The sequence below is a fragment of the Cygnus atratus genome, chromosome 33 (genome assembly GCF_013377495.2).
Source record: "Cygnus atratus isolate AKBS03 ecotype Queensland, Australia chromosome 33, CAtr_DNAZoo_HiC_assembly, whole genome shotgun sequence".
Taxonomy (NCBI): Eukaryota; Metazoa; Chordata; class Aves; order Anseriformes; family Anatidae; genus Cygnus; species Cygnus atratus.
In genome coordinates, this window is record NC_066394.1 from 540,417 (window position 1) to 564,388 (window position 23,972).

General features: G+C 61.8%; 2 protein-coding genes across 2 annotated transcripts in view; one reads left to right on the forward strand and one right to left on the reverse strand.

Moving 5' to 3' along the window:
• LOC118260323 (zinc finger protein 420-like) overlaps window positions 1–23,972 on the forward strand; it is a 337,064-nt gene that overhangs the window by 86,124 nt on the left and 226,968 nt on the right. The window lies entirely within an intron of this gene.
• LOC118260329 (complement C4-like) lies at window positions 1,040–22,617 on the reverse strand. Its single transcript, XM_035570523.2, has 41 exons — window positions 22,538–22,617; window positions 21,911–22,100; window positions 21,140–21,326; window positions 20,341–20,411; window positions 20,013–20,101; window positions 19,339–19,421; window positions 19,130–19,226; window positions 18,514–18,622; window positions 18,215–18,338; window positions 17,875–17,987; window positions 17,353–17,523; window positions 16,691–16,876; window positions 15,734–15,916; window positions 15,222–15,377; window positions 14,402–14,528; window positions 13,876–13,947; window positions 13,105–13,299; window positions 12,473–12,584; window positions 12,316–12,386; window positions 11,791–11,930; window positions 11,211–11,411; window positions 10,718–10,769; window positions 10,534–10,623; window positions 9,414–9,611; window positions 8,745–8,820; window positions 8,514–8,670; window positions 7,811–7,927; window positions 7,237–7,402; window positions 6,801–6,967; window positions 6,242–6,412; window positions 5,762–5,821; window positions 5,590–5,683; window positions 5,265–5,487; window positions 4,671–4,761; window positions 4,141–4,215; window positions 3,788–3,890; window positions 3,624–3,713; window positions 3,125–3,214; window positions 2,717–2,800; window positions 1,976–2,108; window positions 1,040–1,367 (listed from the first exon to the last, which is right to left on the reverse strand). The coding sequence occupies exons 1-41, from the start codon at window positions 22,615–22,617 to the stop codon at window positions 1,226–1,228; spliced, it is 5,136 nt and encodes a 1,711-aa protein (XP_035426416.2). The 3' UTR covers window positions 1,040–1,225.

Consider the following 23,972-nt stretch of genomic DNA (forward strand, 5'->3'; position numbering starts at 1 on the left):
GAGCTGCCACAGGGGATGCTTAGGCTGGCTGTTCGGAAAAAGTTCTTCACCAAGAGAGCGGTCAGGCACAGGAACAGGCTCCCCAGGGACGTGGCCACAGCCCTGAGCCTGCTGCAGCTCGAGGCGCAAGGCTTGATTTTTGGATGGTCCTGTGTGGAGCCAGGAGATGGATTTGATGGTTCTGGGGAGTCCCTTCCAACTCAGGATATTCTATGATTCTATGACCCCAGTGTGGACTCAGTTACTCCCAGTTAATCCCAGTTGACCAACTGTGGTCCCAGTTGTCCCCAAATGGTCCCAGATGCTCCTGGCTGCCACCAGCAAATCCCAATTACTCCCAGTGGTACCCAGTGCAGTCCTAGTTGCTCTCAGCATGAACTCAGTTGCTCCCAGTTGGCTATAGCATAGAACTAGTTGCCCCCAGTGTGGTCCCAGATGCTCTCTGTTTGTGCCATTGTGGTCCCAGCATGCCCAGCATGCCAGCAGCAGGTTCCATTTGCTTACAGTTTGCCCCACCATGGTCTCAGTTGCTCCAAGTTTGTAGCCAATTGATCCTAGTTGGCACAGCTGTGCTCCCGCTTGAAACCAGCATGGTTCTAGTTGTTCTCCAGTGTGGTTCTAGAAGATCCCAGTTTCCACAACATTGTTCCCCATGTCCCAAGTTTTCCCCATCATGGTCTCAGTTTCCCCCAGTGTTGTTGCAGAAGCTCCCAATTGCCCTCAACATATTCCCAGTGGCTCCCAGCTGCCCCCTGCAGGTACAAGTTGCTCTCCGTTGACCCACGTGTGGTTTTATTTGACCCAACACAGTTCCAGTAAACAACATCCACATCCTTTCCCTCATACACTAAATGGGATAATTGACTCCAGCATGGGCCCAGATTCCCTCAGTGTGCTGCCTGAAGCTCCCAGTGTCCCCCAGTATGGTCCTACAAGCTCCCGTGTCCCCCAACATGGTCCCCATTGCTCCCAATTAGCCCTAGAAGTTCCTAGCTTCTCCCAGTTGGCCTCAGCATGGTTCCAGGTGATCCCAGCACTGTCTCAGTTGACACTAGTTTATTTCCAGTTGACCCCAATTGATCCAGGTAGGGTCCCAGTTGCACCCAGTGCAGTCTGAGTTGTTCCCAGTGTGGTCCCAGTTGCTCCCAGTTGCCCCCCGTAAATCCCAGTTGCTCCCAGTTGACCCCAGCATGGGTGTTCTCCAACGGGACCAAGTGTCCCCGGCTCACAGCTGGCAGCCCAGCTGGCCAAGGCGGTAGCGGAAGTCCTGCAGCTGGGCACAGCGGCTCCGCAGCCGCGTGGCCCCACAGCGGGCAGGGGATGGCACCTCCTCCACCCATGACTGGGGGCCCAGTAGGTACTGGGGGCTAGGAACAGGGACACAGGGTCAGGGGCAGGAAGGCAACGGGACATGGGGACATTGGGGATACACTGGTACAAGGGGCACAGAGACATTGGGGGACATTGGGACGGGGAGGGACACAGGGGCATAGGGATACAGGGACATGGAGGGGCATGGTGGTTGTGGTCACATGGGGATGTGGGGGGTCATGGGGACACTGGGACATGGTGTCAAGGGGACATGGGGTCACGGAGACAGGGGGGACACAGAGGCATGGGGACATGGGGGGGACAAGACAGCATGGGGTCACGAGGCATGGGGGCATGGAGGACATGGGGTCATGGAGACAAGGGGGACACAGAGGCATGGGGACACAGGGACATACAAGGTCATGGGGGGGACATGGCATGGGCAAAGAGATATGAGAGGACATGGGGGACAGGAAGGCATGGGGACACAGAGGCATGAGGACACGGGGGGCATAGGGGTACACAGCAGTGTGAGTACACGGCAGCACACAAAACTACAGGGAGATGTGGGTACATGGGGTGGGCAAAGGGGAATATGGGGGCCATGAGGGGACACAGGGTCATAGGCCCATGGGGACACGTGGGGACTCAGGCCCCTTCTCACCGTCCTTGGGGGTCCCGTGTCCCCCCGTCCAACCCCATCACCAGGTAGGTGTTGGGGGAGCGCAGGCGCAGGGTGCAGCTCTCCCTCACCAGTATCCGCCGCCGTTCCCCAGGGGCCGCCGCTGCATCCTGCCCTGCACCAGTATGCACCAGTAACTCTGCAGTGCAGCACGCAGCCTGCTCTGCCCGGGTTTTCCCAGTATGGCCCAGTGTACTCTCAGGTTCTTCCAGTATGGCTGAGAGTCCTCACTGTACAGCCCAGCGCCACCCTAATATCACCCAGTACATCCCAGTGCCCCACAGCATGGCCCAGCCACACCTAGTTACAGCCCAGGACCACCCCAGCATGGCCCAGTCTAACCCAGAACCCTCAATTATGACTCAAGATTTCTCCACGCTGTGCTTGTGGACATCCAGTGCCTCCCATTATACCCCAGTCTACCTGTTTTCCCACAATATGGCCCAGCCCCCATACCATGCAGCCTAGGGCCATCCAAGTTTGGCCCACTATATCCCAATACCCCCAAGTCTCACCCCCCAATTTCTCCCAGTCCTCCCAGTATACCCACCCAATCTCTCCCACACCTAGTTCCCCCAGTCTCAACCCTCAGTCTCTCCCAGTTTCAACTCTCGTTCCTTCCCATTGCTCCCAGTCCCTCCCAGTCTCCCCAAAAAGCACCTCCTAGTTCCCCCAGGCCCACCCCCCGTCCCTCCCAGCCCCTCCCAGTCTGCCCAATCTCACCCATCAGCAGAACCTCCTGGATTTCCGTCTCGAACCCCACAAAAGCCCCGACCTCATTTTGGGTCAGCACCTGAACCACCAGCGCTGGGGAAGGGGGAGACCACGAGGGTCACGGGGGTCACGGGAGTTATGGAGACCACAGGGGTTACGGGGGACAGGGATTGTCCCCATACAGGGTGCAGCCCAACAGGGTTATGGGTGCCAGGGGTTACAGGGGTGCAGCAGAAGCTTGGGCATCAGGGGGGACAACCGGGGTTCAGGGTGGGAACCGGGGTTCAAGGAGAGCCGGGAAATAATTGTGGGGCTCAGGAGGAGCCGCTGGGTTTTGGGGGGTTACGGTGGAGTTCAGGGTGCAGCTGGTTAGGGGTGCAGCCCGTTTGGGGGGTGTAGGCAGTTTTGGGGGTTCACCGTAGTCAACGCGGGGGCTGTAGCAGGCGAAGTCAAGGCGATCATCGGCCGTCAGCTCCTCCGACCCCTTTTGGGCCCGGGGACACCCACCTTGGGGGGATACGGCTAGGTGAAACCCTGGAGCCCCCAGCATCCACCCCCTCATATATACCAGCGTTCCCCCAAAATCAACATGACTTCCTCACATCAACAGGACACCCCAAACCCTAGCTCTCCTCCCCCCTCACCACGATACCTGGTTGCAGGTTCTCTCCGTGTCCTCCACGTCCCCGTGTTCCTCCATTTCCCATGACCCCACGTCCCCCCATTACCCCGGTGTCTCCTGAACCCCACCGTTACCCCCCCCCCCCCGAACCCCAGCTGCCCCCTTGAACCCCACAAATATGTGTGGAGGGGGGACCCTGTGTGGGAGTCCCCAGGACTGTGTGTTGATGAGGTCCAGGATGTGGGGAGTCTCTTGGGTGGGGGGTCCCCTGGGTCTGGGGGACGTGGGGCCCACCTTGTGCGCATTCGCAGACTTTCGGGGAGCAGAGGGTGGCCACAGCGCTGCTCCTGCGGGGGGCGCTGTAGAAGACGGTGCAGCGCCGAGCTGGGTGGGGCAGAAGGTGGGGTCTGAACAGACACGCCCCCTCCCCGGGCTCCACCCACAGAGGCCCCGCCCACCTGGCTCATAGTAGTCATAGATGACCGCCATCGCGGGCTGCAGCTTCCCCACGGCCACATCCTGCGTTGCCCCGAAGCTGAGACACTGGCGCTGGGGGGGGACCTGGGGACATGGGGAATATGGAGAGGAAGTGGGGTACAGGGGGGACATGGGGAGACAAGGGAACAGGTAGGGACATGGGGGTCCACAGGGACATTGGGGATATAGGGTGGCATAGGGAAGTGTGGGGATATGGGGGGACATGGGGACACAGGGGACCTGTCCCTCCCCAATCCCCATTTCCCCACTGCTCCCAGTCCCTCCCAGCCCCCCTATTGTCCCCCAGAGCCCCCCAACCCCCTGTGCCCCTCACCTCGTCCAGGTACAGCACCAGCCGGGCCCCGTCGAGCTCGTAGTGGCTTATCCAGCGATCAACCACATCCCGCAGCTGGGGGGAAGACACTGGCACCCCAGCACCCCAACACACCCCCACCCCAACGCCCCCACATCCCAACCCCCGAGCACTCCCACGGCCCAACATCCCCCACACCACATGCCCAGTGACCCAACTCTCCCCAAACCCCAATAACCCACCACCCACCAGCCTTACACCCTCGAACCTCAACACCACCATGTCCCCAAACCCCAAACCCCCAAATTTCAACACCCCAAGTCCCAACACTCCCCAAACACCAACAACCACCCCCCACACACACCCCCAAATCCCAACACCCCCAAATCCCAACACCCCCAGGCCCCAACTCTCCCCAAATCCCCACCACCCATCACCCTTACACCCCTCTACAGCCCCCCACTCCAGCACCCCTCCCAAAATTCCCATTCCCTGCCACCACCCCCCACCGTGCCCCCCGCTGCCCCCAGGAGGACCCAAGTGCCCCCCACCTTGTCCAGGTCAGGCCGGTGGGGCCGGAAGCCACTGAGCAGGGAGACTTCGACCACGGCCATTCCTGCCAGCCCTGCACCTGGGCCCCGCCTACAGCCAAGCCCCGCCCATCAGGGGGCGGGGCCACGAGGCAGAACAGGAAGTCCCATCCCAGTAGACCACCGAAACCCCAGTGAAACAGGAAGTCCCACCCACGCCACCCACAGGCCAGGACTAACAGGAAGTCCTGCCCCCAACTGGTGGGCAGAAGAGGAAGTCCCGCCCACAGAAACATGGAAATAGGAAGTCCCACCCATAACTGTGGCCAAAACGAGAAGCTCCCCATGATGGGTGTGGTGGGAAGTCCCGCCCCTCCAAACAAGGGGAAGTCCCGCCCCCGATTTCGGGCAGCCACAGGAAGTCCAGCCCTCACAGATCCTGCCAAGCAGGAAGTCCCGCCATCAATTTCCAGCAGCAGCAGGAAGTCGGTCCCTTACAGACCCAGCCTAGCAGGAAGTCTTGCCCACAACTTCCTGTAGCCACAGGAAGTCCAACCCTCACAGGCCCAGCCCAGCAGGAAGTCCCGCCCCTGCATGGCCAGTCCCGCCTCTCACCAGAAGCAGACCAGGAAGGCGACCTCACGACTTGGGTCGCGCACGTCCCGCCGCCGCCGCTGCCGGGCGTCCCACAAGGCCATGGGGCTCAGGGGGGCGGTGGCCTCTGCAAGCCCCGCCCCTGCTGCAGGCCCCACCCCTTCCGGAGGCTCCGCCCCTCCTGCAGGCTCCGCCCTCCCCTCAAGCTCCGCCTCCTCCTCATAGTCCTCGTAGTCCTCTTCATCTGCAGGAGGCAACCACTTGAAAGGCCAAGCCTTGCAGAAAGGGGGTGGGGGCAGTGGGGGCGGGGCCTCAGTGGGCGTGGCCCGTGTGGGCGGGGCCTCACCTTGGTAGAGTATGGGGCCGGTGATGGCCACCTCCAGGCCCAGCCCCTGGCAGGTGGCGTTGGGGGGCGACATCAGGCGGAACTGGCGCAGGACCTGGGGACAGCGGTGAGAGGAGGCGGTGTCCAGGAGCGGGCCAATCACCGGAGGCGGTGTCCAGGACCCACCACTCACCGTGAGGGTCCCCTCGCCGTGTCCCTCCACCTTCACCGTCACCGGGCTGCCCAAGGGCACCTGGGGGACACGGGGGTGTGGAGGAATATGGGGTCAGAGCAAGGAACAAGGGACACCAATGCCCCATGTCTAGTTGTGTCCCCCACTCCATGTCCTTCCATATTCCCCAAACCTGGTCCCCATATGTCGTTCTTGTCCTCATGTCTCCCCATGTCTTCCCATGTCCTTCATGACCCCGTATGTTCCCCAAACCGGGTCCTCGTATGTTCCTCATGTCTCCCCCTGTCATCCATGTCCCATATGTCCCCCCCCATGTCCCCCCATGTCTCCCCATATCACCCATGTCCCCACATGTCCCCCAAACCTGTTCGCCCTATGTCCCTCATGTCCTCACATCTCCCCATGTCTTCCATGTCCTCATATGTCCCCCCACATCCCCAGTGTCCCATGTCCCCCTGTATGTTCCTCCATGACACCCACCCGAAGCTCCTGCTCCAGCGGCTCCAGGCCAGGCTCCAGTGTCACCTGGGTGCCCCCAGCACCTCCTCGGATCCCCCCCGGCCAGGAGAGCCCCAGGCTGAGCCCAGATCTGGCCCCACGTCCCCATTGTAGCCACATCTGGGCCAATGCCTCCAGCGCCACCACCGTGTCCTGCGGGTCCAGGAGTCCAGGTGGGCTAGGGACCTCGGTGTCTGGGCACCTTCCACCTCAAGTACACTGGTGTCACAGGGCACCCAGATGTCCAGGACACCCAAACATTTGCATCACCCCCACCCCAGGGGACCCAGCCATACAGGTGACACAGTTATCCAGGAGATCCTCTACCCCTGGGGACCCAAGTGTCACCCCCCACCCCAGGTGACCCAGGCATTCCAGGTTTCCAGGACACTCAAGTATTTGGGTCACCCTCACGCCAGGGCACCCAAGTGTCCTGGTCACATCCAGCCCAGGGCACTCAGGTGTCCCAGGGGACCCAGACACTTGAGATACCCCCACCTCAGGGGACCCCAGTGTCCCAGTGCCCCCAGCGCCTGGGCACCTGGGTGGAATGGAAGCCACCGCCGTAGTTGCTTTGCTCGCGGAGCCACTGGGCCACCCGGCTGGCGCCGGCAACATCGCGGCTCTGCAGCAGCGCTAGGAGCCCGTAGGCCGTCGCCTCCACCGTGGCCGCAGGACCCCCGGCTGGCCAGAACTGTGCCCGACCCCCTGCCAAGGGACAGTGCCCATGGGCAGGGTCATCAGTGCTTCAGGACACCCAAAACCAACATCCCATGGGAAGAAGGAGCCCAGGAGCCACCAACCAATGTATAGGAGCCACCAACCCATGGGGACCCAAGCATCCAGGTGCCACCAATCCATGGGGACCCAGGTGTCCAGGAGCCACCAACCCATGGGAAGAAAGTTGTTCTGAAGCCACGAACCTCTGGGGACTCAGGCATGGGAGTGACCCCATGGGGACCCTGCTGTGTGCTCACCGTGGGCGGTGCGGGCCAGGCGACGCAAGCGCTCCACAGCGGGTTGTGGCCCTGGGGGGCTGGTGTCCACCAGTGCCAGCGCGTAGGCCGTGATGGCCGTCCCAAAGGTCCCCAGCGTCTCCACGTGGCCCCGCAGGAAGGTGGATGCCTGGGACAGTGCCTTGTCCTGCAGCAGCAGGACATGGGATGTGAGGACACTGGGACATGGGGGGACATGGGAACATGGGGGGACGTGGAGGACATTGGGGACACAAGGGGCATGCGGGGACACTGAGGGAATGTGGGAACATATGGGGAACATGGAGATATGTGGGGGCATGAGGACATGGGGGACACTTGGGGGACATTGGGGCATGAGGGACATGGGGGATATGACAGGGGTGTGGGGACATGGGATGGGGCCCAGGACTGGGACTTGGGGATGTGGGAGCATGAGGACACCAGTGGGATGCAAGGACAGACAGGGGGACACGTGAGGGATGCACAAAGATGCCCACAGGACCAGAAGGGGACACGGGGGCATTGAAGACACAGGGAGAGGACATGGGGACACGGGGAGGGGATGGGGACACACCAGAAGTGGCTGCTCGGGGCTGTCCGGGGGCAGGAGCACACGGGCGCTGTGCAGGGCCACCACCACGAAGGCTGTCAGGGACACAGTGGCCTCTGGGCCTGGATCTCCAACACCGCCCTGGGGACACAGGGACAGCCAGGTGGGGGTGACCCAGGGTCTCATGGGGGGTTGCAGTGGGAGGGTGCATAGGGACATTGTACGGGGACATTGCGTGGGGACTTTGCATGGGGACTGCAGAGGGACACTGCATAGAGACGCTGCATGAGGACACTGCATGGGGGGGACATTGCATAGGGACACTGCACGGGGACACTGCATAAGGACACTGCATGGGGACATTGCGTGGGGACATTGCGTGGGGACATTGTGTGGGGACATTGCGTGGGGATTGCGTAGGGACGTTGCATGGAGACACTGCATGAGGACGTTTGCATGGGGACGTGGCATGGAGACATGGCATGGGGACACTGCATGAGGACGTTGCATGGGGGCACTGCATGAGGACATTGCATGGGGACACTGCATGGGGCAATGACACAGGAACCCTGCACAGCGCCTTGCATGGGCACTTTGTGCAGGTGCATTGCAAGGGAACATGGCGCGGGACCCTCACGTGGGGACATCACATAGGAGCTTTGCTCTAGCAGGAAGACATCACCCAGGGACGTGGCACAGGGACACGAGACAGCCGGTGGCCACCCACCTGCATCTCGCGGTGTATCACGGGCTCGTGCTCCACAAAGGCGCCATCCGGCCGCTGCTGTCCCAGCAGCCACCGCAGGGACGCGCTGGGGCCATCGGCATCCACCGGCAGGTAGGGACGGGACAGGGCCATCACGCGCAGCACCAGCGCCGTCAGCCTGCACAAGGACAGCCGCCACCGTGTCCCCGTGTCCCCCCCAGCATGTCCCCGCGTCCCTGCTTCCCCCCTCACCAGGTGCTGCTGCCCCGGTGCAGCCAGGCCCCGTAGGAGCCGTCGCTCTTGCGGAAGCTCTGCACCCGCTCGAAGCCTGTGGGGACATTAGGGACATTAGGGACATGGGAGTCACCAGGGCCACTAGTGGGGCCTTAATCCCCTGCATGGGACTTCCACCCCCCTGTAGGGCACTGCACTCCCTCAGAGCATTGCACGCACTGCTGCAACCCCACAGAGCATTGCAAACCCCATTGCATCCCCCACATAGCACTGCACACCCTGCAGGGCATTGCACACCCCTTAGAGCATTGCACACCCCATAGAACATTGCACACCCCATTGTACTCCCTCTACAGCATTGCACACCCCATTGTATACCCTATAGAGCATTGCACACCTCATAAGGCATTGCACCCCCCCCTCTAAAGCATTGCACACCCCCTCTAAAGCATTGCACACCCCATAAGGCATTACACGCACCCTATAGCGTTGCACACCTAATTGCATATCCTATATAGAATCCTGCACACCCCATAAATCATTACACCCACCCTACAGTATTGCACACCTAATTGCATATCCTATAGAGCATTGCACACCCCGTAGAGCATTGCAGCCCCCCTCACAGAGCATTGCAACCCCTGCAAAGGGCACCGTACCCCCCCAGTGCTCCCATGCCCCGCTCACCCCGCTGCAGGGTGCTGAGGCCACGCTGGCGGTGCCCAGAGGGCAGCTGCGCCCACCCCTCGCTCTCATCCAGGTAGCGCAGAGCAGCAGCGGCGGGGGCCAGCACCATCAACGACTGCTCTCCGCAGCCCCGGGGGGCCCGCAGCAGCGTCCCCCCCACCCCCAGAGCCCCCTGCAGTGCCCAGCCCGGCACCCGGCCTGTGCAGGGCAGGGGACACGGTGACAGGCATGGGGACGTGCACAGGGGACATGGGGACATGCGTTGGGATACGGACGTGCACGGGGACACACATAGGGATGTGCATGGGGGACATGGGGACATACGTTGGGACATGCAAGGGGACATGCATGGGGATGTGCATGGAGATGTGTGGTGGGCATGGAGACATGAGTGGGGGGTGTACACAGGGACACAAACGTGTATGGGGACATGCGCAGGAGATGCAGGGACAGGCATGGGGAGATGCACAGGGACATGGCGACGTGCACATGGGCATGGGGGAACGTAGGGACACAGACACCCGTGGGACATGCACGGGGGCACACACAGGGGCACGGGGACACACATGGGGGCATGGCCACACACATGAATATGGGGACACACAGGGGCAAGGACAGAGATATGATCAGGGCTGGACACCAAATGTCCCCACCACCCTATCCCCATGTCCCGCTGTCCTCACATACCCCCGTTCTCACATCTTCCTATCCCTACATTCCCCATGTCCCCTTGTCCCTCCTGTCCCCACCACCACGTACCCCTGTCCCCCCCTGTGGCCCCACCATGTTGCCAATACCCACCCCCAAGTCTCTCTCCCCCATCCCCACTGCTTGTCCCCTGCCCCCATGTCCCCACCCCCACATCCCCAACAGCCATCCCTATGTCCCCACCATCCCCACATCCCCATGTCCCCACCTCCATGTCTGCATGGTCCCCATGTCCCCACCCTGTGTCCCCATCCCCATGTCCCCACTTGTCCCCATGTCCCCACCACCAGATGCCCACCACATCCTCACCATCATGTCCCCACCATGTTCCCAACACCCAATGCCACGTCCCCACCATAACTCCATCCCTGTATCCCCGTCCCCATGTCCCCATCCCAATGTCCCCGCACACCGGTGATGCGGATGCTCATGCTGAAATCCCCATCGGGGACAATCTCGGCTGGGACATCCCCCGGCAGCTCCAGGGTCCTGCCCTGCTTGTCTGCAGGGACAGTGCGTCAGGGGGTCCACAACCCTGTGCGTCCCCCCCGGTCACCTGGGTGCCCCAGGCTGGACCCTTGAGTCCTCAGACTGACTGTCGGTGTCCAGGACGTAGCTGGTCTCCTCCAGGTGCAGCTCACCCTCGGGCTACGGGAACAGGTATCAGTAGGGAACCCGTGTCCCCAGGCACCAAAGGGACTCCAGTATCCAGGCCACCAGTGGCCCTATGTCCCCAGGCACCAAGGGAACCCCAGTGCCCAGGGCCACCAAGGACCTGGTGTCCTTGAGTGCAAAGGGGACCCCAATGTCCAGGACCACCAAGAACCCAGCGTCCCTGAGCCTTAAGGGACCCCAGAGCCCAAGGCCACCAAGAACCCTGAGTCTCTGAGCCCCAAGGGGACCCCAGTGTCCAGGACCACCACGGACCCTGGGTCCCAAAGCCCCAAGGGGACCCCAGTGACCAGGGCCACCAAGGACTTGGTGTCCCTGAACCCCAAGGGGACCCCAGTGTCCAGGGGACGCAGGAGGGGACCCCGGTGACCAGGAAGGGATCCAGGTGACAGGAGGGGCCACACCTCCAATTCTCACCTCGACGTGGAGGATGCGGGTGACACGGTCACTCAGCCCCCAGGGCCCGCGGGCAGTGATAGTGATGGGAACATCCCCAGGGTGCAAGGCCACCAAGGTGAGGGGCACAGCAATAGCCCCCCCTGGAGGCAATTCTAGGTTCTGGGGGGCCCCGTCCAGCGCCGCGCACACGCCCTCAGCCACTGACAGCGTCACTGTCACCTGCATCACCATCAATGTCACCCACGCCGCCACCGGACGGGTAGGGGCTAAGGGTGGTTATGGGGCAGCAGGTGTCTATGGGTCAGAAGGGTACAAAAGGATGCACAGGGCACAAGGGGTATCTGCGTGTCACAGGGTTATCTATGGGGCAGAATGGATATCTATAGGGCATGGGGTGTCCAGGGAGCACAGAGGGATATCTATGGGGCAGAGGGGGGATCTTTGGGGTATCTGTTGGAAGGAAAGGGGTATCTATGGGACAGTGGGTATGTATGGGGGCAGATGGTTATCTATGATGCAGGGGGTACCTCTAGGGAAGAAGGAGTTTCTGTGGGGCAGAGGGTGCCTATGGGGTGTCCGGGGGGTTTGGGGAGCTCACGTTGATGCTGCGGGGCAGCCTGCTGTGGATGAGGGGCTGGAGCTGGAGCTGCTCACGGGGGCGGGTGCTGGGGGGCAGCCGCAGGGCGACGCGCACGTCCTGTGTCACCGTCACCCGCTGGGGCACAGCCACGCACAGCCCTGCAAGCACCCCGTCACCATGGGGCAGGGACACACACACATGGACACGGGGGCACGGGGGTCATGGGGACGTGGAAGGACATGGGGACACCACGGAAACTTGGGAACATTCAGGGACATGGGGGAGATGGAGACAGCATAGGGACATGAGGACGTGGGGGTGATATGGGGGGACATGGGAGACATGGGGACACTGCCCTTTGGTGACACCATGGGGAACAAGGGATGGTGGCATGACATGGGGTGGCCATGTCACTGAGGAGTGACAGGGGCAGCAGGAAAGGGTGACACGGGGATACCACAGGGGGGTGGGGACATGGACGGGACAGGTCACCACTGGGAGAAGCCACCACATGGGGCCACCAAGGCAGGTGGTGACACTCACCCAGGCCGGGGATGATGGCAACAGCCTGAATCTCCCAGGTGGTGATGGAGTCAGGGAGCAGTACCGAGATCCTGGGGATACAGAGATGTGGGACACATGGACATGGGGACACAGGGACACGGGGCTGGGGGGACATTGGGTGTCCCTGCATTCTCACCGAACGGAGCCATCGACAGGGACCCTGCGCCAGAGCCAGCTCTCAGGAAAGAAGCTCCGGGTCGGCACCTCCTCGTCGTCCAGCAGCTGCTGCTCCAGTGCTGCCTCCAGCACTGCAGGACCCAGAGAACCCCACGTCCGGGATGTCCTCAAGCACTGCCACCCCCAGGGTCCCCGTGTCCAGGATGTCCCCACACACTGCCACCCACGAGGACCCCAAATCTGGGATGTCCACACGCACCACCACCCAAGGGGTACCCATGTGCAGGATGTCCCCATGTGCCACCACCCATGGGGATCCCATGTATGGGTTTTCCCCATGAAGCACCTCCCATGGGGGACCCCCTGTCCAGGATGTCCCCATGCACTGCCACCCACCCATGGGGACCCCAAATCTGGGATGTCCCCATGCACCACCACCCATGGAGACCTCACATCTGAGATGTCCCCACCACCCATGGGGTACCCATGTCCAGGATATCCCCACGCTCCACCACCCACAGGGACACCAAACCTGGGCTGTCCCCATGCACCATCACCCACGGGGACCCCAAATCTGGGAAGTCCCCATGCATCACCACCCACAGGGACCCCAAATCTGGGATGTCCCCATGTACCGCCACCCGTGCTCACCTCGTGCCAACCCCCCGGGTCGTCCCCGCCGGCGCAAGTCACGGGCCAGAGCGCAGCAGTGCAGGAAGGCATCACGACACCCCCCGGCCGTTGTCACCCGCTGTCCCCGCTGGTCACACGTCACCCGCAGTGGCAGCGCTGTCGCCCCGTCCCGGCAGCAGCGCCATGTCGCTGGGTCACCCCGCCACTGCCCCGCTGTGGGAACGTGGGGACACACCCAGTTGGTGTGGGACACACACACAAGAGGACATGGGGACATGTCAGGGTGACACCACAGAGACACATGGGGATGAGGGTCACAACCTTCGGGACACATGGGGACATGGGCAATGCCACATGTAGTGGGGACGTGGGGACATCTGTGACACCATGGGAACATGTGGGGACACTTGGGTGACACCATGGGAATGCATGGGGATGTGGGTGACACCATGGGGACACCAAGGACGCGGGTGACACCATGCATCTCAGGGATGTATATGGGGACAGGATGTCATGGGGATACACACAGACATGGGTGATACCACGGGGACACATGGGGACAGAGGTGACACCATGGCCATGGCATGCAGGGACAAGAATGGGGATGGGGACAAGGGTCACTCGTGGCACATGGCAGGAGGATATGTGGGGACCTGGGAACAGGGATGGGGACAAGACCACTGCTGAAAGCCACCACTGAGGGGGACAGGTCGAGGGGCTGGGACTGGAGGGCAGCAGGAGGACACGGGGATGCAGTGGCACAGGGACAAGGTGACATTGAGCACTCACCCTTCTCCTCCAGCAGCTGCAGCAGCTCCAGCGAGCGCCGCTGGCGGGGAGGGGACAAGGGACAGCCGGGACCTAGGGAGGGGGACATCCAATGCCACCATATCCTCATGCCACCCAGGTCCCCATGACCCCTTACGTCCCCACGTCTCCCATATCCCCATGTCCCAATGTCACCACATCCCCCCCATAGCCGTGTCCCCCATGTCCTCATGTCACAATGTCCCCACATCCTCCCGTATCCCCATGTCCCTCCCCATTCCATACTCCTATAACCCCATGTCCCCCATGATGCCTTTGTCCCAATGTCCCCATATCCACTCCATACCCCCATGTCCCCTATATCCTCATGTCCCCCCCATGGCCCATGTCCCCCAGTGTCCCCCATATCTTCCCATGTCCCTCACATCCCCCACATTGTCCCATGTGCCCCCCATGCCCCCCATGTCCCCCCATGCCTGCCCATGTCTCGTGTCCCCTTATGTCCCCCGCACCCTCCCATGTCCCCCATATCCTCATCCCTACTCACCTGGTCCCAGGGGAGGGGTGGCTCCCCCCATCCCCAGCACAAGTCCCGCAGCCCTGAAGATCCCAGCAACATTGGGTCCCCCCCCAGGGTTGCACCCCAAATCGCTGCTGCCCAAAACTGCCTTCACCTGGAAGGCATGGGGGGGAGTCACCCCATGTCCCCAACGTGTCCCCAACGTATCCCCAGGGTCCCATTTCCACAAGGCATCACCAAAGCGTCCCAGGGATTTGGGGAATACTAGGGGGGTCCATGGGATTTAGGGGGGACCGAGGGGTTTTGAGGGTCCCTGGGACTTGGGGTTCTGGGTTTTGGGGTACAGGGGGATTTGGGGCATCACCATCAGGTTTGGGGGTGCGGTAGGCTTTGGCGTCACTGAGGGTTTGGGGGTTTTAGGGAGCTGGGTTTGGGGTTCCCAGGATTTAGGTGTGTGGAAGTCCTGGGTTTTGGGGGTTTAGGGGTGTGAGGTTTTTGGGGTATTGGATTTCAAGGTGCATGGTTTGGGGGGTTTGGGGGAGGTCTGGGTTTGGTGTCCTCACAGCTTTGGGGTTTTGGGGTGCCGTTTTTTTGGCAGGTGCTGGGTTTTGGGGACCCTGGGTTGGGGGGGGGCTGTTTTTTTAAGTTTTGGGGTGCTGGGATTCAAGCTTTAGGACAGCGAGTTTTGGGTCCCCAGGGCTGGGGGCTGTGAGGTTTGGGGGTGTCAGGTTTCGGGATGAGGGTATGGGGGGTTTGGGGTCACCAGGACTTGGGGTTTTGGGGTGCTGGGTTTTCAGGGGGGGTCCCCAGGTTTTGGGGGTGCAAGGTTTGGGGTTTGGGGTGTCACCTTGGCAGGGCCAAGGCGGTGCCGTGGCTCCAGCGCCAGCACGGCCATGTCGATGGCCCCCAGGGCCACGGTGGTTGGGGTCCCCGTGGTCACCGTCACCGTCAGGGAGGCCTGGGGACGCAGGTCGGGCCCTGGTGGGGGCACCACTACCCGCACCTGCCACAGCCCTGCTGCTCCAGTGTGCACCAGTATGGGCATCGGCAGCTCCCAGTGCTCCCAGTGCACCCAGCTGTTCCCAGTACCCCCAGTGCTCCCACTGCCCCAGCAGCTCCTGGTCCCCCTGTTGCCCTCCCTGTGCTCCCAGTATGTCCCAGTGCCCCCAGCAGCTCCCAGTCCCCCCCCCCCCCAGTATGTCCCAGTACCCCCAACAGCTCCTAGTTCCCCCCCACCAGTATTTCCCAGTGCCCCCAGCAGCACCCAGTCCCTCCCCCCGGTACATCCCAGTGCTCCCAGCAGCTCCCAGCCCCCCCCCACCCCCCGCCCCGAGTATGTCCCAGTGCCCCTAGTAGCACCTGGCCACCACAGGAATCCCCCACAGGTGCCCCCCAGCTGGCCGCCACCAGCTGCCCCCCGGCCTGGAAGAAGGCGACGACACGGAGCCGCGGGGCCATGGCGGGTGTCACCGGCAGCGTCACCTCCGTCACCGTCCCCCTCTGCACCGCCTGGGCCGCCACCAGCCGCCCCCGTGCCACTGCCTGCGTGGGGACATGGGGACAAGGGGACAAGGGACAGGGGGTGGTAAGCAGGGAGCCCGTGGGGTGTAACACAAGGGGCATCCGTGCAACACATGGCATGCAGCATATGGCATGCAAATGTGCATATGCAGCATGCAGTGCGTGATATGCATGTTCAGGACGACGTGCGTGCAACATGCACTCACAACACACTACAAAACATGCGCGTGCAACAGTGCATGCAACCTGCAACATGCAACACAGATGCGTGCTTGACAGCATGCGCGCACAACATGCAATGCACAGCACGCACGTGCAGCGTGCACATGGGACATGCAACATGCATGCAACACCATGTGCAACATGCAACATGCATGCAACACCATGTGCAACATGCAACATGCAACCCACAACATGCAGTCATGGCAACATGCACATATAACATGCAACGCACACCATGCACATGACAACATGTGTGAATAATGTGCAATGCACACCATGCACATATACAACATACACACATAGCACGCAATGCATGCCTTTCACACAGGATCTGCACACGGGACGTGCACCATGCATGTGACACAGTGTGCATCGTGCACCATGCAACCCAACGCACGACATGCACGCATGACACACATGCATGCACCCTGCAACACGCACATGCAGCACATGCCGTGCACCCACACGCACTCATGGCCCCGGGGGCTTGCAGAGGTCCCTGGGGGGGCTTCCAGGGGGTCCCCATTGAGGGAGCGGGCGGATGCCAAGGGGTCATGTGGGTGTGGGGCTCACCAGCACGTGGAAGAGGCGGGGGGCCGGAGGGGGGCCCAGGTCACGCAGCTGCAGCCTCAGCATCTCCCCAGGTTGCAGGGGTCCCCCCGGGCCCCCTAGCAGCAGGAAGCGCCCCGAAACTGCTTCCACTGGGACCACCGTCATCTGCGCCCGGGCCGGGGGGCCATCTGCCTGCCCCGCTTCAACCTGGGGGGGACCCAGAGCACTCATGGCAGCCGGGTCCCCTTCCTTCTCCTGCAGTCCCCCACAGCACCCCATGCTCCCCGTGTCCCCCCATGTCCCCGTGGCCTCTGTGTCCCCCTGTCCCCAATGTCCCCTATGTCCCCTTATCCCTATAGTCTCATGTCCCCATGTCCCTATGTCCCCCCATGCCCTCATATGTCCATGCTCCTGTGTCCCCATACCCCTATGTACCCTTGTCCCTATGTCCCCATATCGCCTCGTCCAAATGTCCCCCCATGTCCCCATATCCCCATATACCAACGTCCCCCCATGTCCCCATGTCCCCATATTCCCATGTACCAGTGTCCCCCCATATCCCCATGTCCCCATATTCCCATGTACCAATGTCCCCCCATTTCCCCATGTCTCCCCATATCCCCATGTCCCCATATGTCCCCCCATGTCCCCTTACGTCCCCTTGTCCCTGTGTCCCCACTCACACTGAGGTCGAGGGCCGTGGCTCCACTGGGGATGTTGATGGGGATGACGATGGCACCGGTGGTGTCAGCCCGAAACTCGATGGGGGATGGGGGGGTGGCCCCTGTCACACCCACTGTCACCCGCACCCCGATGCCAGGGGCTGGCTCTCCCCCAGCCTGCAGCACCCGGCCCTGTGGGGAGCAGTGTTCAAAAACAAGGATGTGCACAAAGCTTTGCACAAGTGTGCACAACTGTGCACCCCCTTGCACGAGCATGCATGAGTGTTCCCCAGGCATGCACGCCCACCTCCCTGCACAGCCTTGTACAAGCATGCACAAGCATGCACCACCACACAGAAGGGCTTGCATGACCATGCACAACCCCGCACAAGGATGCACCACCGACGTACAGGGGCTTGCAGAGCTGTACACAAGCACGCACCACCTCCCACAAGCACGCACGAGCGTGCACCACCACACACAAGGGCTCACACGGCTTCGCACAAGCATGCATGAGGGCTTGCACGTTTCCCACGAGCTCACCAGGAGGGTGAAGGGAGCCCCCGGCACGAAGAACCGGGGTGTCTCAGCCAGGTCCAGGGCCCAGGGCGAGGCCACCAGGGCCACCGTTGCCTCCTGCTCCACCAGCTCCCCGCCTGCACCCAGTGTCACAGGGGTCAGCCCGGGGTGGACTCGAACCCACGGCCCCGCAGGGACACAGCCCATTAAGGCCCAACCCAGCCACGCCCCCACCACCCTAGCCACGCCCCCCCACCCAACCACACCCCCATCATCGTGGCCTCGCCCCCCCGTTTCCTAGCCTCACCCCCTGCCTGCTCCAGGCCCTGCCTCCTCCCTAGCCCCGCCCCTAGCCCCGCCCTACCTTGCGCCTCCACCACAGCGACCGCCAGGCGCAAGCGCGCCCCCCGCAGGTCGGGCAGCGCCACGCCAAGGGCACGGGCCACGGCCAGCAGGGACACGTCCAGGGAGGCGTGGCTTTCGGTCACCTAGCAACGGTGGGCGGGGCCAGCAACGGTGGGCGGGGCCGGCGGAGAGGGGCGTGGCAGAAGAATGAATGGGGAATTGAGGCGCGCCCACGTTTAGGGGGTCCCAAGGCTGGGAGGGGTGGGGGAATTTGGGGTCTTCCCCCGGGGGTTTTGGGGGTCCCGGGGTGATGCTCACCCGGCACTGCTGCTCCAGTCCCCGCAGGAATTGTCCCCCCTGGCCCCCGGCATTGAGGAGCCCCACACGCAGCTGCGCGTGACCCCCTACGGGTGCCCCGCCGGGGAACCTGGGGGTCCCCAAAGATCAATAGAGTTGGGGGGAACCGCAAAGGTCATCCAGGGTCAGGGGTCGGTTGGGGTTGGGGGAGGCCCAGAAGGGCAGGGGAGGCAGCTGGGGGGGGATCAGGGTGGATGTGGGGTCCCCTGGAGGGTTTGGGGGGCTGAGGAGGCCCAAAAGGAGTCCTGGGGTGGGTGGTTCACGGGAAGGGGTTGGGGTCCTGGGAGGGGTGAGAGAGATGGGGAGGGCTGGGGTGGGTCCAAAAGGGCTTTGGAGGGGTCCTGGAGGAGCTTTGAGGAGTCGTGGGGGCTGTTGGGAGTCACAGAGGGGATTTGGGGGGCCCCGGGGGGGGATTGGGGGATACCATGAGGATGGGGGTCCTAGGGGGTTGTGGATCTGGGGGTTGGGGGGGAGCTGGAAGGACATAAGGAGGATTTCGGGCATCCCAGGCAGATCGGGAGGTCCCTGGGGTTCTTTAAGGGGGATTTGGGGGGTTCCGGGGGGTTTGGATTCATACTGGACGTGGAGGTGGACGCGCAGTGGGGCCGGCTCAGGCTTGCTCAGCACCACGAAGCGTGGTTCGGGGCGGATCCGCACCTCAAAGCCAGGCAGGGCTGGGGGAGGCAGTGGGGTTTTTGGGGGGATGCAGACATTAGGGGAACCCCTTACCCAGCACTGGTCCCCAGCCAGGGGTCCATTCTGCCCACCCCCTAGACCCCCACTCACCGTACTTGCGCACCTCGAAGGCAGCTGAGCCATTGGTGTCCGGGCTGGCCGCCAGCTGGGCCCGCACATGCCACGTCCCCGGCCTGGGGCACATGGGGGCACCTGTAGCCCCTATGGTCCCCTATAGCCCCCCTATAGCCCCCTATAGCTCCTTTAGCCCCCTGTAGCCCTTATGGTTCCCAATAGCCCCCATATCACCCCTATAGTCTCCAATAGCCCCTTATGGCCCCTATGGCCTCAGTGGTCCCCTATAAGTCCTTTATGGCCCCTATAGTACCCCCAATAGCCCCATAGTTCCCACACCCCTCCAGCTCACCTGCGGCCCCCAGCCCCCTTTAGCTCTGCCTGTAGCCCCCCATATTCCCCTCTAACCCCCATGGCTCCTAGTTCCCTACAGCCTCCATAACCCCCAGCCACCTATAGCCCTTCTATAGACCCCATAGCTCCCAACCCCTTGTAGCCCCATGACACCCCACTGTGCACAACTAAGCCTCACCAGTACCCCAAAAATACAGCCCCCATAACACTCCACAAACCTCTGCAGCCCTCCTCAGCCTCCTATAGCCCCACAGCTCCATATCCCCCCCATACCACCCCACAGCCCACTACCACCCCGTGTCCCCCCTACTGCCCCATAGTCCCCCCAGCCCCATAGTCCCCCCCACCCCACTCACAGGGCAATGTCAGGCAGCACCAGCTGGTCGCTCAGCACCGTGTCCAGGGGCACCCGCTGTCCCTCTCGCACCCGTGCCCCCAGAGGGTTCTGGGGAGCACAGAGTGAGTATAGGGCCCAAACTCAGCCCCAAAACCCCAGCCCTCTAGGGTCACCCAAATCCTCTAGGACTGTCCCACAGCCCCAGCCTTATAGGGCCACCCCAGCCTCATAGGGTTGCTCCATAACCATAACCCATATAGGGCTACACTAGCACAACAGCCCCAGCTCTATAGGCTGTCCCAGCCCCATAGGGCCACCCCATAGCGACAGTCCCATAGGGCCCATACCGTGATGGTGACCAGGATGGGTTCGGGGTTTGGCTGCAGGTCAGGGTCCATGGAGAAGACACGGAAGCGCACTGGGGACATAGGGACATATGGGAACTTGCAGGGTTTATGGGGTTGCAGGGAGCTCTATGGGCTGCAGGGTAATATATAGGGGTGCAGGAAGATCTATAGGGGTGCAGAATAATATGTAGGGACATGTGGAGGTATAACAGGTACAGGGGGTTGTAGAAGAATATAGGAATATAGAATATAGGAAGCTCGTGGAGGGGTATGTGGTGCAAGAAGGGATATATAGACATGCAGAGAGCTGTATGGGGGATGAATGAGGGCATCTGGGGATATTTGGGTGGATTGGGGGTGTTTGGGATGGAAGTGGGAGGATTTGGGATGAATTGGAGGGGTTGGGAGGTTTTGAGCTGATTTGGATGGATCGGGAAGATTAGGGGTGGATTTGGGGGATAAGGGTTGATTTAAGGGGAAATTTGGTGGATTTGGGATAGATTTGGGAGGTTGGGAGCATTCTGAACAGATTTAGGGGATTTGGAAAGGATTTAGGGGGAATTTGGTGGTTTTGGCTGCATGGGGGACATTTGGGATGGATTTGGAGGATTTGGAGAGGATTTGGGAGGGATTTGGAAAATTGGGTGGATTTGGGCCAGTTGGATTGGGGTGGATCTGGGGGATTGAGGGTGGAATTCGGGATGGATTGGGGATGGATTTAGGGGGTTGGGGCATTCAGGGTGAATTGGGGGGGGGGATGTGGGTAGATCTGGGATGAATCTGGTGGGCAGGGGCTCACCTGTCTGGCGGGGGGCGTAGAGGGGTTTGTCGGTCTGGATGATCAGGTGGCCCCGGGACCCCCCCAGGGCCACCTGCACCAGCCGGGTGCCGGGGGGAGGCAGCTGGGCGCTCTGGGCCTCCAGGAGCAGCACCCGGCCCCCGGCCCCCCGCAGCACCCCACAGCGCTCGGCCTGCACTGGGGTGACCTGCAGAAGACATGGGGACACTGGGGAGACATGGAGGGATGCAGGGAACATGGGGACAGGGGGAAAATGGGGACATGGCAGGGGGGATATGGAGGGATATGGGGGGACATGAAAGATAGGGAGGAACATGGGGGACATTGGGGACACAGGAGACATAGGGGAGCATGGGGGGGGGACATGGGGACATAGAGGGAAATGGAGACACGGAGGGAATTGGGACATCAGGGGGAACATGGGGGACAGGGTTGGACACAGGGGGACATAGGGGGCCACTGAGGGACATGGCAGAAACATGGGGAATGGGGAGGGACATGGGGGACACAGGAGACATTGGGGGGCAGGGGGGACACTGGAGGCATGGGGGCTCCAGGGAAGAGGTGTAGGGTGACATGGGAAGGGGAGACCCAAAGGATGTAGGGGCACGTGTCCTTGTGTCCCCACGGCCCACAGGGACGTTTTTGTGTCCCTGTGTGCTGTGAGGGTGTCCTCAATCCCCCTACCCCGTAACAATGTCCCAGAGTCCTTGTGCTCCACAAGGATGTCCCCTAGTGCCCCATGCCCCCAGTGCCCCCATGTCCCAGTACCTCAATGTGCAGGAGCTGGTTGAAGTCATTGTGGGATGCAAGGGAGAAGGGGGTCGGGGGTGCACAGGGCCCTGCCCCACGGCTGCCTTCAGGCCATGCTGTCACTGTCCCGGTCACCGGCCCCACAGCTGCCACCAGCAGCCCCAGGGGTGCCCCAAGAGCCGCACGCCGAGGGGCCACCAGCACAAGCCTGGGGGAGGCATTGCCTGACCCATGGCTGCCACCAGCCCCAGAGCTGCTTCTTAGCCTCCCCTGTCCCACAGGTGTCCCACAGTCCCTCACAGACCCCATAAGCACCCTGATGCCACAGTCCCCATAGAGGTCCATAACCCCTCCCAGACCCCATTGGAACCCCATACAGCCCCAGACCTGTAACCCCCCCCCTCCAGCCACACAGGTGCACAGTAATCCACCCCCATTCCCACAAGGCTCCATAGCACCCCAACCCCATAGCTGCCCCATAGTTGCTCCCAGTCCCACAGCCTCCCCAGCCCCATAGCTGCCCTGTAGTCTCTCACAGACCTTGTAGGGCCTTCATAGTCCCCACCAGCCCCGCAGATGCCCCACAGTCACCCCCAACCCCATAGCCCACCCTCCCAGTCCCATAGGTGCCTCATAGCCCCATACTCAGGGTCCTGGGCATTGCCCCCCATCAGTGGCAGGAAGAAGAGGAGGAGGAGGAGGCCAAAGGCCCAGCAAGACCCCATGGCACTGATGTTGTGAGGCTGCCAGGGCCAGGGACACAAGGACACTGGAGTGAGGGTCAATCATTAACTGGGGGGGGGGGGGTGGATGTCTAGGTTCACCCACAGGCCCCAAGGGCATCGACCCTGATCAAGGATCCACGTGGATGAGGGGAAACAGAAGGGGAGGGTGCTGTGGGGAAATGGGATATGAGGGTCTACAGGGCAGTGGCGGGTGGGGGCTACGGGGCTGTGGAGGGTATGGGACCCTAGGAGGCAGGGGGAAAATGAGGAATCTATGGGCAGGGGGGAAATGGGTGTCCCATGGGGTCTGTGAGGTGCAAAGGGGAGAAGCTCAGGTTCTAGACCATCTAAAGAAACTAAAGGTGCACAAGGCCATGGGACCTGATGGGATACATTTGTGGGTCTTGAAGAAACTGTTGAATATATCTGCTAAGCCACTGTCCATTATAATTGAGAAGCTGTGGCAGCCCAATGAAATTTCCACTGACTGGAAGAGGGGAAACATAACACCCATTTTTAAAAAGGGAAAAAAAAAAAAAAAAAGGAAGACCCAGGGAACTACAAGCCAGTCAGTCTCACTTTTGTGCCCAGCCAAATAGCGGAGCAGATTCTCCTGGAAATTAGCCAAGGCTGATGGAGGTCACAGAGGTTATTGGTGACAGCTAACACGGCTCCACTAAGGGCACATTGTGTCTCGCAATGCTCGGGACCGGGATCTGCCCGGCAACCGGTGACGTCAGGAGAGCTTCCAGCCGCCATTGGAAGACGAAGTTTCCATGGTGCCCACGGGGGGGCAACGGGGGTGGGGCTGCTGCTGCTGGGGGTCCTGGTCCTGAGCCCAGCAGCATGAGGCACGTGGGGCTGGGGTGTTCTGGGGCGCCCCCTTCCCCTCCTGACAGCCCTAATTTCCCCCAGAGCCACAGCCCAGCCTGATCCCCATCGTAGCGGAGGTGGCCGTCACCATCACATCTGTCATCGCTGCCCTGGTCGGATTTGCTGTCTGGAAGAGCAAGCAGGGTAAAGTGCCTGGGTGGGTGAGGCAGAGGGTTGCAGGAGGAAGGCAGGGGCTGGAGGGGCTGTATGAGGAGCTGGGACACCTTTGGGAGGCCCCAAGCCTGGCCGTGACACGTGGCTGGTGCTGATGTCCCCAGCCTCTGCCTGGCACTGGGGCAATCTTGGGGCTCTGGTTATTTCTTCGGGCACCCAGCACAGTGGTGCCATCCTCCACTTCGGGCGCTGATGAGGCTCCTCTGTCAGCTCCTGGGCCGGGGCTCAGTGCTGTTCCTCTCTCACAGGCAGAAGCAGAGGATTCAAAAAGTCAATCACAGCTATGGTGCAGGACCGGGGGGTTCAGG